Source organism: Macrosteles quadrilineatus, unplaced genomic scaffold (genome assembly GCF_028750875.1).
Source record: "Macrosteles quadrilineatus isolate MER2022 unplaced genomic scaffold, UCM_ALF_1.0 Scaffold_9__3_contigs__length_116548681, whole genome shotgun sequence".
Lineage (NCBI taxonomy): Eukaryota > Metazoa > Arthropoda > Insecta > Hemiptera > Cicadellidae > Macrosteles > Macrosteles quadrilineatus.
In genome coordinates, this window is record NW_026542602.1 from 59,403,080 (window position 1) to 59,417,969 (window position 14,890).

General features: G+C 34.7%; 1 protein-coding gene across 6 annotated transcripts in view; it reads right to left on the bottom strand.

Annotated features, from left to right (window-relative positions):
- Nucleotides 1-14,890, bottom strand: part of LOC129002006 (calmodulin-binding transcription activator 1) — a 126,712-nt gene that overhangs the window by 29,316 nt on the left and 82,506 nt on the right. For 4 of the 6 annotated variants that reach the window (XM_054429488.1, XM_054429485.1, XM_054429487.1 and 1 more), the window contains exons 4-7: nt 8,261-8,332; nt 3,030-3,204; nt 879-925; nt 166-336 (exon numbers count right to left, since the gene is read on the bottom strand). In XM_054429488.1, coding sequence (XP_054285463.1) covers nt 166-336; nt 879-925; nt 3,030-3,204; nt 8,261-8,332 — 465 coding nt within the window. The remainder of the gene's footprint in view (nt 1-165; nt 337-878; nt 926-3,029; nt 3,205-8,260; nt 8,333-14,890) is intronic. The other 2 variants (XM_054429489.1, XM_054429490.1) reach the window with 1 other exon arrangement.

Genomic DNA, 14,890 nt, shown 5'->3' on the forward strand with positions numbered 1-14,890 from the left:
AGGTGATATTGTATTTCCTGGGTAGGGGAGTAGTTATGGAGGGTCAAACATTTGTACTATTTTTCTTCAAAATGTCTGTTGGTTTTTAACTGTGTCCCCTTATAAAAAATGTGAAAAATGCCAATGGCATAAACCTATAGCAAAGCTATGTGGGGACAGTTATACCTGGTTGGAAGGCTGGGAAGTGATTCTGCGCAAGGGCTGTGAACAGTTCTTGCCGTCCTGACATGTGCTGTCTGCGCAACCACACTCCAACTGTTTGTTGAGAGCTGCTGCGCGCGCAGAACGCTGTTTATCCATCAGCTGTGACACGATGGCTTCCACGGTCTCCGCAGTCTGTAGATCAAGAGTGATTTCAAAATTTATCTCTTAAAAGTTATAACTCAACGGTACTTTTGGTACTGTAAGAGAATGCCATCTATATCAATCAGGTGTTTCAATTTTTTTTTTCTCAAAATTAAAGATACGGTAGGTGATTGAGCTAGTCACTTAGTTTTGTTGTTAGTCGATGTGACATAAAAGATGGACACAAATAACTATATACAATGAACACTACATTTTGTCTTTTAATCCATTTCCCTATCACATGTGTATTGCAATTTAATGTGTCAAATATACAAGGAGCAACATGTGAGAGTTTTTTATCTGTGAGTAACTTAATAAATATATCTCACAAAATTTAGCGATTTTGCAGCCGCTAAATTCCATTGTATGAACCAAATATGAGATGATCATATCTCCAATAATATTTATTTAAGTTGTCGCCAGCTTTTAAAAATTCAGTTGGATCATATAATTTTGTGATCTGAAAAAATTATACAATATGTATAATTATACATGTATTTAAAACACTTTGAAATCATTTAATAAATACTTACTGAAATTTCCAATTCGTTGTTGAGATCAGGTTCATCTTCGCTGTAGACTGAAAAACAGAATATTACGTTAAAAATTTACTAGCAAAATATAAAATGATTTTCCCCACCGGATTTTGGCTTTCAATACTCTTTTGTATCAGAAGTGTTCAAGATATTCAGCAATATTGAAGAATCGGTTGGTTTTTTACATAAACACAACACGCACTGCATGCAAAAACTCAACAACGTTACTATTTTGTTAAGGTTCAAATAAGGTACTAGACACACATTTTTAAGGACTAACACATACATAGAAGGCAGAGAGGCAATAAGAGCTATGAAAAGCTATTGTTTTACCTATTTGTGTTTCCTATGTGTGTAAATGTTTAAACTATAAAAGAAATCAATATAAAAAAACAATTAAATATTTCTATTACAAATTTTGTACCAGAAAAAATGGAATATTAAGACACCACCTGAAATATTTTTTACTAGAAAAATCCATCAGTTTAGGAAATATTCACAAGAATCGTGTGGATAAGAAGTAATATTTTGTTTTAGCAAATTTACAATAAAGACAATAAGCTATAAAATAGGTAACCTATTATAATAGAAATTATAATAACGAATACCTACACAGATCAATCAGTTTAAAATAGGTAATAATCTAAAAAAAAATAAGGAGATAAAAATCATGAAATGGTATTTAATTAAATTGCGAATTTTGGACTAAGGGTTTAATGCTTAGGTGAAAAACTACACATATTCACCAGGAAGTATGTTTGATAAATGATAATAATAAAGATAAACAATAACTAAAAATTTGGATTAAAATATTTACTTTCTTGGGCAAGAAAGATGAAAATCTAAGTACAAGATTAAACATTGCCTTACCTTGTATAAAAAGATAATACTTTGGTTCTAGAGCGTTTTAAGAATAAAAATCCTACAAAGCGTAATCAATTTTAAATTATTTTAATTGTCAAATTATATGTGATTTTATCCATAAAAACTAATGCCATGTTGAATATTTGGTAAAAAAAATCCACATTGTTAACTTTGTTTTTTATTACACTTTTTTACACTGCAAGTATTTGACCTTTAATATATTATTGTTAATGAATGTTAGTTTTTAACTGTTATTGTTTAGTCAATAGTCTTATTTAAATAGGTTTAGCATTTAAATAATTTGTATGACAAAATCCACAAAAATACTAGATCGTAAAAAAACCATATGCTATGTAATTTAAAATTTTCAGTAGCTCAGCTGTTTTTAGTTATTATAATTATTTAAACTGTTCAAGATCTGGGAGCAATAATATTTCAGTCTAAAAAAACTTGTTAACCTCTATACAACCTACCTTCTCTATTTTTGTGTTGTGCCATGGAGGTATTTTAATGTTGGTGATATACGAGTATTAAGAGAACAGTAGCAAGTGAGATACAAAACCTATTAAGACTCTGTTCTACCTCCGATGCCCAATCCATATGGATTTGCGAAATTAGAGTTTCCTTAAGCTACATTCAACATAGAAAAAAAAATTGGTTTTAATAGGACAAATGCATCAATTGTATAAAATGAATAACTTTTGGACAGATAACGATTTGAAAAATATATTTTACAAAGATGTTGTGAGGTCTTAGAAAAACTGTAGAAAATGGAAAAACAACCAGTAACATTTATTTGTTATTACCTCATTGTTTTAAAAAGATTGAAAGTAAAATTAGATCTAGAAACCAATGTCCAACATTTAATTTTAAGTTCTGCCAATTATAACTTCGGGGACTGAAAAATTAATAAAAAATGTGAGTTAATGCTAAAATTTACATTGAGGCCCACTTTAAGCTGTAAATCCACACTTTCAGTTAAGCAGACAGGTCTCTAGATACAAAAAGGACTGTTGCGTCGTTGGAAATCTCATCCAAAGACAAAAGGTATTTAAAAATAACAATCGTTGATTCCAAATGAATTTATAACTAAAACTTGACACAAAACCACTACAACTCTTTCAGATACACACTGAGTGCTTCGCAAACACTATACACATTAACGATTTATCATAGAGGTAGAGCGTAGCCTTGGTAACACAATTTACAGCTAAAGAAAGCAGAAGAAAAATCGGAAAGCAGAAGAAGAATGTTAGAGAAAGTGTTAGAGCGTGGCACACACACCAGAAGAATATGAGGTAGCTCCAGACTCACACATGGGCTTGAGTTGTGAAACCAACTCCTCCTTCGTCCACTCCTTCTTGTCTCCCCAGAGAGCCAGGGAGGGGGTGATGACAGCCAGCTTGTTGTCATCAGGGTACGGCACATTGAGGTAGTGCACCAGCACAATGTCAGGGTTCTGCCACAAAACATGAAAATGTACTGTAGTATGTATGATGGAACATGTCTCCTGGACGAACATCTACCTGCTTGTTGTCATCAGGGTACGGCACATTGAGGTAGTGCACCAGCACAATGTCAGGGTTCTGCGACAAAACATGGAAATGTACTGTAGTCTGTATGATGGAACATGTCTCTTGGACCTACATCTACCTGCTTGTTGTCATCAGGGTACGGCACATTGAGGTAGTGTACCAGCACGATGTCAGGGTTCTGCGACAAAACATAAAATGTACTGTAGTCTGTATGATGGAACATGTCTCCTGGACCTACATCTACCTGCTTGTTGTCATCAGGGTACGGCACATTGAGGTAGTGTACCAGCACGATGTCAGGGTTCTGCGACAAAACATGAAATGTACTGTAGTCTGTATGATGGAACATGTCTCCTGGACCTACATCTACCTGCTTGTTGTCATCAGGGTACGGCACATTGAGATAGTGCACCAGCACAATGTCAGGGTTCTGCGACAAAACATGAAATGTATTGTAGTCTGTATGATGGAACATGTCTCCTGGACCTACATCTACCTGCTTGTTGTCATCAGGGTACGGCACATTGAGGTAGTGCACCAGCACGATGTCAGGGTTCTGCGACAAAACATGAAAATGTACTATAGTCTGTATGATGGAACATGTCTCCTGGACCTACATCTACCTGCTTGTTGTCATCAGGGTACGGCACATTGAGGTAGTGCACCAGCACAATGTCAGGGTTCTGTGACAAAACATGAAAATGTACTATAGTCTGTATGATGGAACATGTCTCCTGGACCTACATCTACCTGCTTGTTGTCATCAGGGTACGGCACATTGAGGTAGTGCACCAGCACGATGTCAGGGTTCTGCGACAAAACATGAAAATGTACTGTAGTCTGTACGATGGAACATGTCTCCTGGACCTACATCTACCTGCCTGTTGTCATCAGGGTACGGCACATTGAGGTAGTGCACCAGCACAATGTCAGGGTTCTGCGACAAAACATGAAAATGTACTGTAGTCTGTATGATGGAACATGTCTCCTGGACCAACATCTACCTGCTTGTTGTCATCAGGGTACGGCACATTGAGGTAGTGCACCAGCACAATGTCAGGGTTCTGCGACAAAACATGAAAATGTACTGTAGTCTGTATGATGGAACATGTCTCCTGGACCAACATCTACCTGCTTGTTGTCATCAGGGTACGGCACATTGAAGTAGTGCACCAGCACAATGTCAGGGTTCTGTGACAAAACATGAAAATGTACTGTAGTCTGTATGATGGAACATGTCTCCTGGACCTACATCTACCTGCCTGTTGTCATCAGGGTACGGCACATCGAGGTAGTGCACCAGCACAATGTCAGGGTTCTGCGACAAAACATGAAAATGTACTGTAGTCTGTATGATGGAACATGTCTCCTGGACCAACATCTACCTGCCTGTTGTCATCAGGGTACGGCACATTGAGGTAGTGCACCAGCACAATGTCAGGGTTCTGTGACAAAACATGAAAATGTACTGTAGTCTGTATGATGGAACATGTCTCCTGGACCTACATCTACCTGCCTGTTGTCATCAGGGTACGGCACATCGAGGTAGTGCACCAGCACAATGTCAGGGTTCTGTGACAAAACATGAAAATGTACTGTAGTCTGTATGATGGAACATGTCTCCTGGACCAACATCTACCTGCCTGTTGTCATCAGGGTACGGCACATTGAGGTAGTGCACCAGCACAATGTCAGGGTTCTGTGACAAAACATGAAAATGTACTGTAGTCTGTATGATGGAACATGTCTCCTGGACCTACATCTACCTGCCTGTTGTCATCAGGGTACGGCACATTGAGGTAGTGCACCAGCACAATGTCAGGGTTCTGCGACAAAACATGAAAATGTACTGTAGTCTGTATGATGGAACATGTCTCCTGGACCTACATCTACCTACTTGTTGTCATCAGGGTACGGCACATTGAAGTAGTGCACCAGCACAATGTCAGGGTTCTGTGACAAAACATGAAAATGTACTGTAGTCTGTATGATGGAACATGTCTCCTGGACCTACATCTACCTACTTGTTGTCATCAGGGTACGGCACATTGAAGTAGTGCACCAGCACAATGTCAGGGTTCTGTGACAAAACATGAAAATGTACTGTAGTCTGTATGATGGAACATGTCTCCTGGACCTACATCTACCTACTTGTTGTCATCAGGGTACGGCACATTGAAGTAGTGCACCAGCACAATGTCAGGGTTCTGTGACAAAACATGAAAATGTACTGTAGTCTGTATGATGGAACATGTCTCCTGGACCAACATCTACCTACTTGTTGTCATCAGGGTACGGCACATTGAGGTAGTGCACCAGCACAATGTCAGGGTTCTGTGACAAAACATGAAAATGTACTGTAGTCTGTATGATGGAACATGTCTCCTGGACCTACATCTACCTACTTGTTGTCATCAGGGTACGGCACATTGAAGTAGTGCACCAGCACAATGTCAGGGTTCTGTGACAAAACATGAAAATGTACTGTAGTCTGTGTGATGGAACATGTCTCCTGGACCAACATCTACCTCGGCGGGGAGCGAGCTGGTTAGTGATTAGAGCGCGGGACTGCGGTTCCTAAAATCCTGGGTTCAAATCCCGCCATATCACCAATGGATTTTATCTAAGTGATAATGCCACAACCCCTACGTCTAGCCTGAAGTAATGTTAAAAACAATTCCAGCCTCGTGCCTAGCGTCCTAGGAAAAAAAACATCTACCTCGGAATGACCCGGGCCTTTTAGCCATTGGCCAGTCTCCAGGTAGACGGGGGGGGGCAGAAGCCAGGTTGCACCATACAGAGTATAATACACAGAGAGCCAGGGTGGAGGGATCAGCTGGAGCTAATTTTTAAATTCAAAAAGAACCTAGTTCAATGATCCACTAATCGATTAATCTACTGTTAAAATTCAATTTCCCTTGTTTATTTTTCTTTTGGTGGAGTAGTATAGGCCTAAAATAACAGATGCTGTAGTGTACAATAAGGCTTCCTATCTATTGTCATGGTAAAATAGTTGGCGTACTCAACAGAAATTGTTAATTTACATTAGAGCACTCTTATCAATAGTTCATAAAAATACGTTCATTTTTATTATAAACCTGGCGATTACTCTTAAAAGGGAATGGAATGTCTTGTTCATCCATGGTCAAAGGTTCTACACTACGATTGCCGATGTCTTAACTTTGTGATTTACTCTTCACCAGTGGTATCATGAGTAATACAACATGTGGTAAAAAGTCAATGACAAAAACACCAAGTTTATCCAAACGAAAAAAATCACAATATCTTACCATCATACAATTTACCCTTTTATAAGTGGTGTTCAATCAAATGAATAATGTGTTTTTTTATTAACTAAATAATCCAACAAAATAAAGATTTTAATTTTACATCAGACAGTAAATTCAGACATCAGGCGGTATTAAGCTATTTATGACTTAACTAATTGTTATACTGTATATTGTTTTCGTCCTCCTACTGACTCTAACCTAAAAATATACAAATTGAGGGGTTTATAGACTAACCTGTTTAGTTGGTATGACACAACTAAGGTCTTTTTACTTGCCCCATCATATAATAGTTTTTTTTCTTTCTCAAAACCAATAAAACTCACGTACCATAGAAATAAACAAAGACCAGCATTTGTAATAGTACCTCAGAAAACCTATCTACTAACATCACATTGTAGATGATTTGTTTGTATTATACTTGTGAACAATACTTTTTACAACACAGATTACCAGAATATAGTAATCATAAAATGTCTGTCTTATCGCGTGAGTGCGTATGGTGATGTAAAGGCGAGGGCTCAGACATTATAAAACATATATTCAACTTTTTACTGTTCTTGAATACATTTCTTCGGACATTATTCCGCCAAATAAGTGTTGGATTTATTCCGAGGTACTTCGCTTTTTATTGCACACACCTCCAGAGGCGAGAGAACAGTCTGTTATGATTTGACCAAGTCATGCAACGTGAGCTACGACTCTGCCTCTCCCCGGATATGGAAATGACGGTGGCACCAGAAATGACTGTTTAGTATGTAATTTTACTACCATGATGTCTCGGAATAATAATTTTCAAAGATTTGTGGCATTCAAATGGTTAAAAAATACTATTCCAAGAGGAGTGGTAGGACTATATAATGAGAATTTGAGTAATGTATCGACATTTAAAAATATCTGGTGCAATGAAACGTAATAAAATATTAATCTGTCCTATATTTGTACTTAAGCTGCAAAAAGTATTATTTGGGGTACTTTAAAAACCCTTTGACATGTCAGATGTAGACTAATCAAAAGCCGGCCTATTTATCTACAAAATTCAAGTTACAGTTAAAATCATTTCTGGGAAAATCGAAAAAAGAATGAATAAAGCAATTCTAATTATTTATTTTGCATAGTATTTTAGGTTAACAAACTAACTATTGATAAAGTTAATATGTTCTGAAAGAATATTCTAGATATACAAGAAATATAATTCTTGTATGTGAAATACAGACAAAATGTCACAGAAAAGTTTAATTTAAATTCTGTCGATTGTTTAAAAAGTGATCCCAATGAATATCTATACTTATGTAGACTTTACTAAACAGACTTAACATAAAAACCGAAGAATGGTTCTGTAATCTTTGTAAATTTAATTCATTGCTAGCATTATTCAATGTAACATTTTTAGATTCATTCTTTGAACATAATATCTTGAATCATTTTTAACTGTTTACCAAGATAAATAAGATTTAAACAAACAGTCTACATATAATTCAAAACGTCACTGAATTCAGGAATTTTACTACACTGTATTAAATTCTCTATTAAATAAGTTTATTATCACATTTTCCTTTAGAGCTATTTATTATGGTTCATTCGCAGGGATAATTTTCAGACACGAATAAGTTAAATATTATCTACCAAAAAAATATTTAAACATATAAGATGTATTAAGGAGCATAAAAAACGATAGTCCAATGATCATTACCTGTAACAGCCAATAGCAGCGACGATGGAAAGTGGGGAGGATAGCAGAGTGGACGTAACAGCCATAGATACACTGAAACATAAAATATATATTTAATTTACATAATCACAATTTATCAAGAAGTTAGTTCACAAATCTGCAGGTAAAATTACAAGAACTAGACATTATAAATCGATCTTTAAATACAAACATAAAAATATACTGTAATGGGATCAGGGTACCAGTTCACCATGGTTTGTAAGATTCAATTCTGAAATCTTACGTTGCTCGTCTTCGCTGCTATCCGTAGGCTAGGTAGGCGCATGAAGACATTGCAATTAATACAACATTATTCAATAAAAGAGAACAGGTGTAAATTTGAAGAAATAAAAACATCAATCATTGTGAAATCTTAACCGCAACAAAAAAGGGATAAACAAGCCTAACCCTTACAAGGGTCAAGAATACAACGCGTTTTAGTGCTCCATGAAAAATAAAATAAATTCTGATTAAATTACAATAAAATTACAAATGCAATAGTTTTTTTTATAGTTTGAGACTGGTCCAGCCTTGATCGTCACTAGGAAGAATAATTAATCCATGATTGAAATAAGTCCTTTTTGCTAGGATAATACAAGCTGATAGTTTCGTAAGTGTTTACACTCATTAATAAAAAACTTGTCTGCCTCTTGAATGATTTCATCTTGCACGTAACATATCAGTTTACACAGATACCACAGTGTTGAATATGTATGAAGTAGTGTGATTAACATCTAACCCTTGACTTCTACAACCGCTCACGTATGTTGCACATCACTATAATAGTACAAAGACAATTACTGTGTAGCAAAACTACACAGGGAATCTATAAGGCTTGACTCAATATAATAATGTTTAACTCTTTTTATTGATAAGATATACACCGTGTCTTAAAAAGAATGGATCATATCTACAGCTTATTATACGTGTTAACAGAGGTCCTAGAAAAGTCAACTATGGCTAATTTTAAATCTGATATCTTAGAGTTTCTTTCGGTACCCTTCAACAGAAATCAGCTGTTCCATTGTTGTAGCCTGTTTGAATTTTTTAAACATTAAGCTGCAATATATTAAATGGAGTTGCAGTTGAAAGCACAGTGTATTGAATGGTTTAAAATCTGTGGCGTGATTTCTTAAGGTCTTGAGGTTTGTGAAAGATCAAGAGGGAGGGGTTTTTATCGCTCATTCGTCCCAATTATAGATCAATTTAAAGCAAAGATAAGCGAAGTCTTTGGAAAAAATACACCACAATGTGCAGTCAGAGCTGGAAAATTTACTTGACTTTCTTTGACTAAATAGCGAAGAACATGAAGAGATTAGGCGGTGAAACAAGGGTAGAAAAAACTTATGAAGTTAAGGAAAAAGGTGTATATAAAGTAAACTTTTATTCTTTAATAATAAAGTATTTATGCAAGCTGACTTTTGATCCATTCTTTTTGGGACACCCGGTATTTACTAGTTTTTGGGATGTCTATTTTTAATACAGTATTTAGGAGAGCTACTGACTATATTTTTTATTCTGATGGCCCAAGTTCAAAACCCAGCGATCACGAATTACAATTAGTAGTTTGATTATTTAGCATCGCTGTAGTTCAAGGACCACATTAGCTGTATGTCTACTTATCTAGAAAAATTTGATTCTCAGGTAAACAGAACTTAAAACTTATCTTTTGAGGGTTATACTACTTTACCTCAAAATTATTCGTATAGTAAAACATGCTTCAGTGAATTGATTCAAGTGACCACTAAATATCAGTTCGGTCTCCTGTAGTAAGTATGAATGAGGTGACACACACTCAGAGGTAGACTTGTATAATAAGCCACTCACATGACAATGAATGAAGTCTCCCCCTTCACAACAACATTGCCATTGTGTCAAGAATCTTGTCATCTTTCTACTACCCTTGACTAGAGATACACTGACGCCAAGATGCATGCCATTTCTACATTACAGGTGTTGTATTATAACAATTTAAGTTTACTTAAACCACCGATAGTAAGCTGCTGCAACATACTGTTTTATCTCTATCCTCAACCTTTTGACTATGTGAAACTGGCAGGAAAACTTTAGAAGTTTGGTTGTTTTTCTAACAATTGTAGTATATGGATAATCAAGTTATTTTACTCTAAGAGTAAAACTGAATAAATATAGTGTATTGCAACAAAAAATATAATACTGGATTACTATATTATAATAGCTGGGAGGGACGTGAAATATATTTCAGATGATAATAATCTTCTCTTTCAGTTTTGCCAGTTATATAAGTAGGTATTGATTAAATAAATCGGTATTTTTTACTAGCACATTATGTCAGTTGCTCAATGGATCTAAGTTCATTTTTACTATAGGCCCTAACTAGTTACAAATTTAATCGTAGGAATGGAATTCATACTTTCCAATGGTGCAAATCTTACAGTCAAAGGTAGGACATGACAATTTACATAATGTTTTACGGAGGAAACAAGTGTTATGACTAAAGAAGTAATTTGGCCTAAAAATTACCCTCAATCGTTTTCTTGACATGAATTTTAAAACTGTCTTCAGCTGATCAATTACAAAAGGAGGAAACTATAAGGAGGAATCGATGACTTTGAATATTAAAAGAAGACATATCATTATAGTATTGGTGTGTATTTAGTGTTGGTAAAGCTAAAAGCTACAGTTTAAATAGTTTTAAAGTCTGTATAACAACTAGAACCCAATTGTAAAAAAAAAAAAAAAAACGCTCAAAACATAAATCGTACACAACTAATCTTATATTGTCTTCAACTGATCTATAAGGTCGACAAATTTATAAGGGAGCATGTGTAACCTAAGGTTGTATAAAAAAACGCTGCAATATTACAGTGCCATTCAATACTAAGCTTTAGTGATTTTTTTACTTCACAAAACCACATTTCAATCCATAAATCACATCCCACATATTGATCCTTTAGCAATCGTGAAGTAACACAGGATAAGTATAAAGATTTGATCAATAGGCACATGCACTGCTCAACCCCCTCTGTTGCATACTATTTGTACATTAAGAACGTGGAATAAAACTCTAATACTAGTTAACGTGCATTTTAATGGCGGCAGTAAAATGTAATGGGGTTTCTTTGAGTTAACACGCCAAGAGGTTGGACCATTGAGTATAGTGGAACGCTAGATGTAAGAGTCTAGTGTGCTTAATTAATGCAACTATGCAACACTACTCTTTAGCAACTACTTTTATGTGTTCCATGAATGAAGTATGAATGTGGTGATGTTTTATTGTGAAAATTTGAAACGATGATACAATCTTTGGGGGTAAAAGAAGTCCTCACATAGTATTAATTTCAATAAGTTTCAATGTTATTATGATCCGTAATACTTTTAAGCGAGGGTTAACATTAGGAATTATTGATGTTGATAAGTTTCTAATTTATCTTTAACAATGTTTCGAATAATATAGGCCTACATATTCCACATTTCATTCCACGATCATTTCGACTCAGGTTAAAGTACACAAAATAGGGTTTCAGCCATAATATAATCATAGTAATTAAAGCTAAATATAATAAGATCACCATTTTTTTTTCAAAATAATTTATGGCAAAAGAATAGCAACCTGATTAGCTTAGCCTTATTCTACCTCATTTTACAACTAAAATTCATGATACTTCAGCTAATTTTTATTCGATCTTTTTGAACTTGGTGCCGTTTGATAGAACATTTTAAATGCAGAATAAAAGTGTCTATGATATCTTATCATAAATTCAGCCATTTTATACAAGTTTAAATTATTAAAATTACAATGGCAAAAACTTTTAATTGGACCAAGCTATATTTTTCGAACATAGTTCCTTCTCTTTTAACATACATACCAAGTTTCATAAAGACCAATTTTAACAATTCAAAGATAAAAATGTTTATGTACAAAATACGAAATTGAAGATATCTGGGGAACAAAGCGATTTTGGAAAACTCTTATTCTTGATTTTTCTCGTTATATTGACTCGTAGAACTATCCACGGAGTTTGGCTTTGCACGGAGTTCGTTTGTTACAGATTCGGAGTTTAATTCATGCATGTATTATTTTTTACTTGGTACTAACAGTTTAACTCAGTTTATGTTCATTCGAAGTAAAATCTTAAATACATATAAATTCTTTCAAAACACTTTGAAATAAATAAAAATCATATCAGAACAATTATTCATTTGGTTGACCTATAACAGTTTGGGAACGACCAAAGTATTAATACTCAACCAAGACAACAAACGCATCCGTTGAACACATCTCGCTTATACTCTTACAGTTTAGCTGATTGTAGTTCTCACGTTGTTTTCATCTGATTAAAGCTCTAATTTCCCTTTGATGGTAACTTGTTACCATCTTGTTACTGTTATTGTTGCTGTTTGCCGGATACCACTGTCTTGTTATCACAATTGCTGTTTTGTCAAGAACCCCCATCCCCTTGGTTAATGTTTATTCGTTTTTGAGTGCAATTATTTTTATCTCTCTCAACGTTGAGAAGGGTACGTTATTACTCCTAGTTTTAGATACTGCAAGCAGCCTCCTTATCTGGCAAAATCTGAAGTTTTGACGAGTGAAAACTCTATATACTGTATAGAGTTAGGATATTGCGTTTTAAGGAGTGTCCTTTTGTATGGTACAATTATAGGGATTTTTTCTACTAATTAGTCCTTGTTAATTTGTCTTCATAAAGACATAACTTATACCACAAACATAATTGGTTGACAAAATATTGTCAAACCTATGTTGAAACATAAAGTTTAAAGAGGTTATTTATCCTACTGACTATAATGACGTATTGATGCATTGAAAAATCCTGACAGAACATTAATGAATTAATTACAATGTGTCTAACCACAGGAATTTACAATTTCAACACAACGTTATCACACAAATTAGCAAAATTTCACCATCAATATTAATTTCTAATTTTTTCAACGAATTCGTCCCTAAACAAAGAGTCCATTATCGCGTAAACTTATAACAAGATTTCTACAAGACACGCGTTTCGAGGACAAATTGACTTTTCTCGAGGACAAAGAAGTTTTCTTGTCGGAGGAATAATTAATCAAGCAGGTGGCAACAGAGGGCAGTCCAAACAGCTGTTAATTAGTCACCCGGGTCACTTTTTCCCGCGAAAACATCCTCCAGTTGTGTTCAACTTTTATCATCTCTGTCCATCAAGAGAGGCAACTTCAACTGAATTGTCGTCCTTAAATTTGCTTTTACCTTACACACACGTTAGTGGTCATAGTAGTTTGTAATCGAAAAGACGTAAAAGATTGTATTTATATACAAAATAACGAAAAACAATTGCAAGGGCTAAAGGAGTTGAAAAAACTAGCAAAAGGGTGAAAATGGGTTTTGAAATAATACCAAGTAAAATTGATCAGTTTTAGAATCAGAAATCATACATCCTATGATGTTGTATAAAATGCTATTTGTTGAGCGGGACCACAACGGAATTTCCCTCCTACATAACTTTAAATTTGTGCTCATGTTAATTAGGGATCCTGATTGTATAAAAATCAATATAAAGTAAAATCGGTCAGTTCATAAGAAAAAGCTAATAAAACTAACCAAATTTGTTTGGGGTAGCCAAGAAAAAACGTTCCTTGTACTTACTTGACATACACTTTATGGGTAATATAATTAGTTGAGGATAAAGTTAAAGTATTAAGATCCTTTTTTAAGGTGACAATTCAAAATTGGGTCTTAATCGTTTGAAGAATCCCCAAAGCAGCCCTCCCTCGAAAGCTTTCCTCCCTAAATTCTCTTCAACAGTTTACGTAACACATATTAGTTACTGGAATAGGGTTTAGTTGTAAAAATCCAACTCCTGAGGTGTATTCTTTATCTGTGGCCTAAAGTCGAGTTTTTCTTTGTATCTTTCAAAACATGAAATCGTAACTGCAAGGGACAGATGTTGCCAAAACCACCAAATTGTTGATATAGAGAAAACAATTATTGACGGGGATGAATGTATGTTGGCAACACTTGTTGGTACATTTGGCAACCCTGCTTCCTTTGTAACTTACACTGTTGTAACAATTAAACCCACAACACGTACCAGACTGTACACCCGTGTCTGTCTAAAGATAGAAATTTCTATGTTATCTTATTGTATTTGAGGTGGTGAGAAAATTTCAATGAGAACCTTAAAAAGAACCAGTGAAATGAGGAGCGTATTTACAATGTTATATAAAAAAAGTGACTGTGTTACCTATACTATATTATTAATCTATTCAAAAGTATGACAAGAAGAGCCGTTACGGTACCAAATAAGTATAGCAATAAGCTTGTAAGCTACTTATTCGATTTTAAAATAATAAAAAAACCTTAAGCAAATCAACTATGACCAAATAAGTATTCGTTTCTTCATAATATTGCCAAACGGCTAAATCATTTTCCAAAATAAACTTATCACACACTTTTTAAATAAGCTCTATATTTCGGCATAAGACTTCTTCAGGAACAAACAATAAATTATTGTTTGATCCTTAAGAAGGCTTATGCCGTAATATAGAGCTTATTTAAAAAGTGTGTGATAAGTTTATTTTGAAATAAAAAATAAGTATTCGCAAATAGATAAAAAGTGTTTTTATGTAATTAAC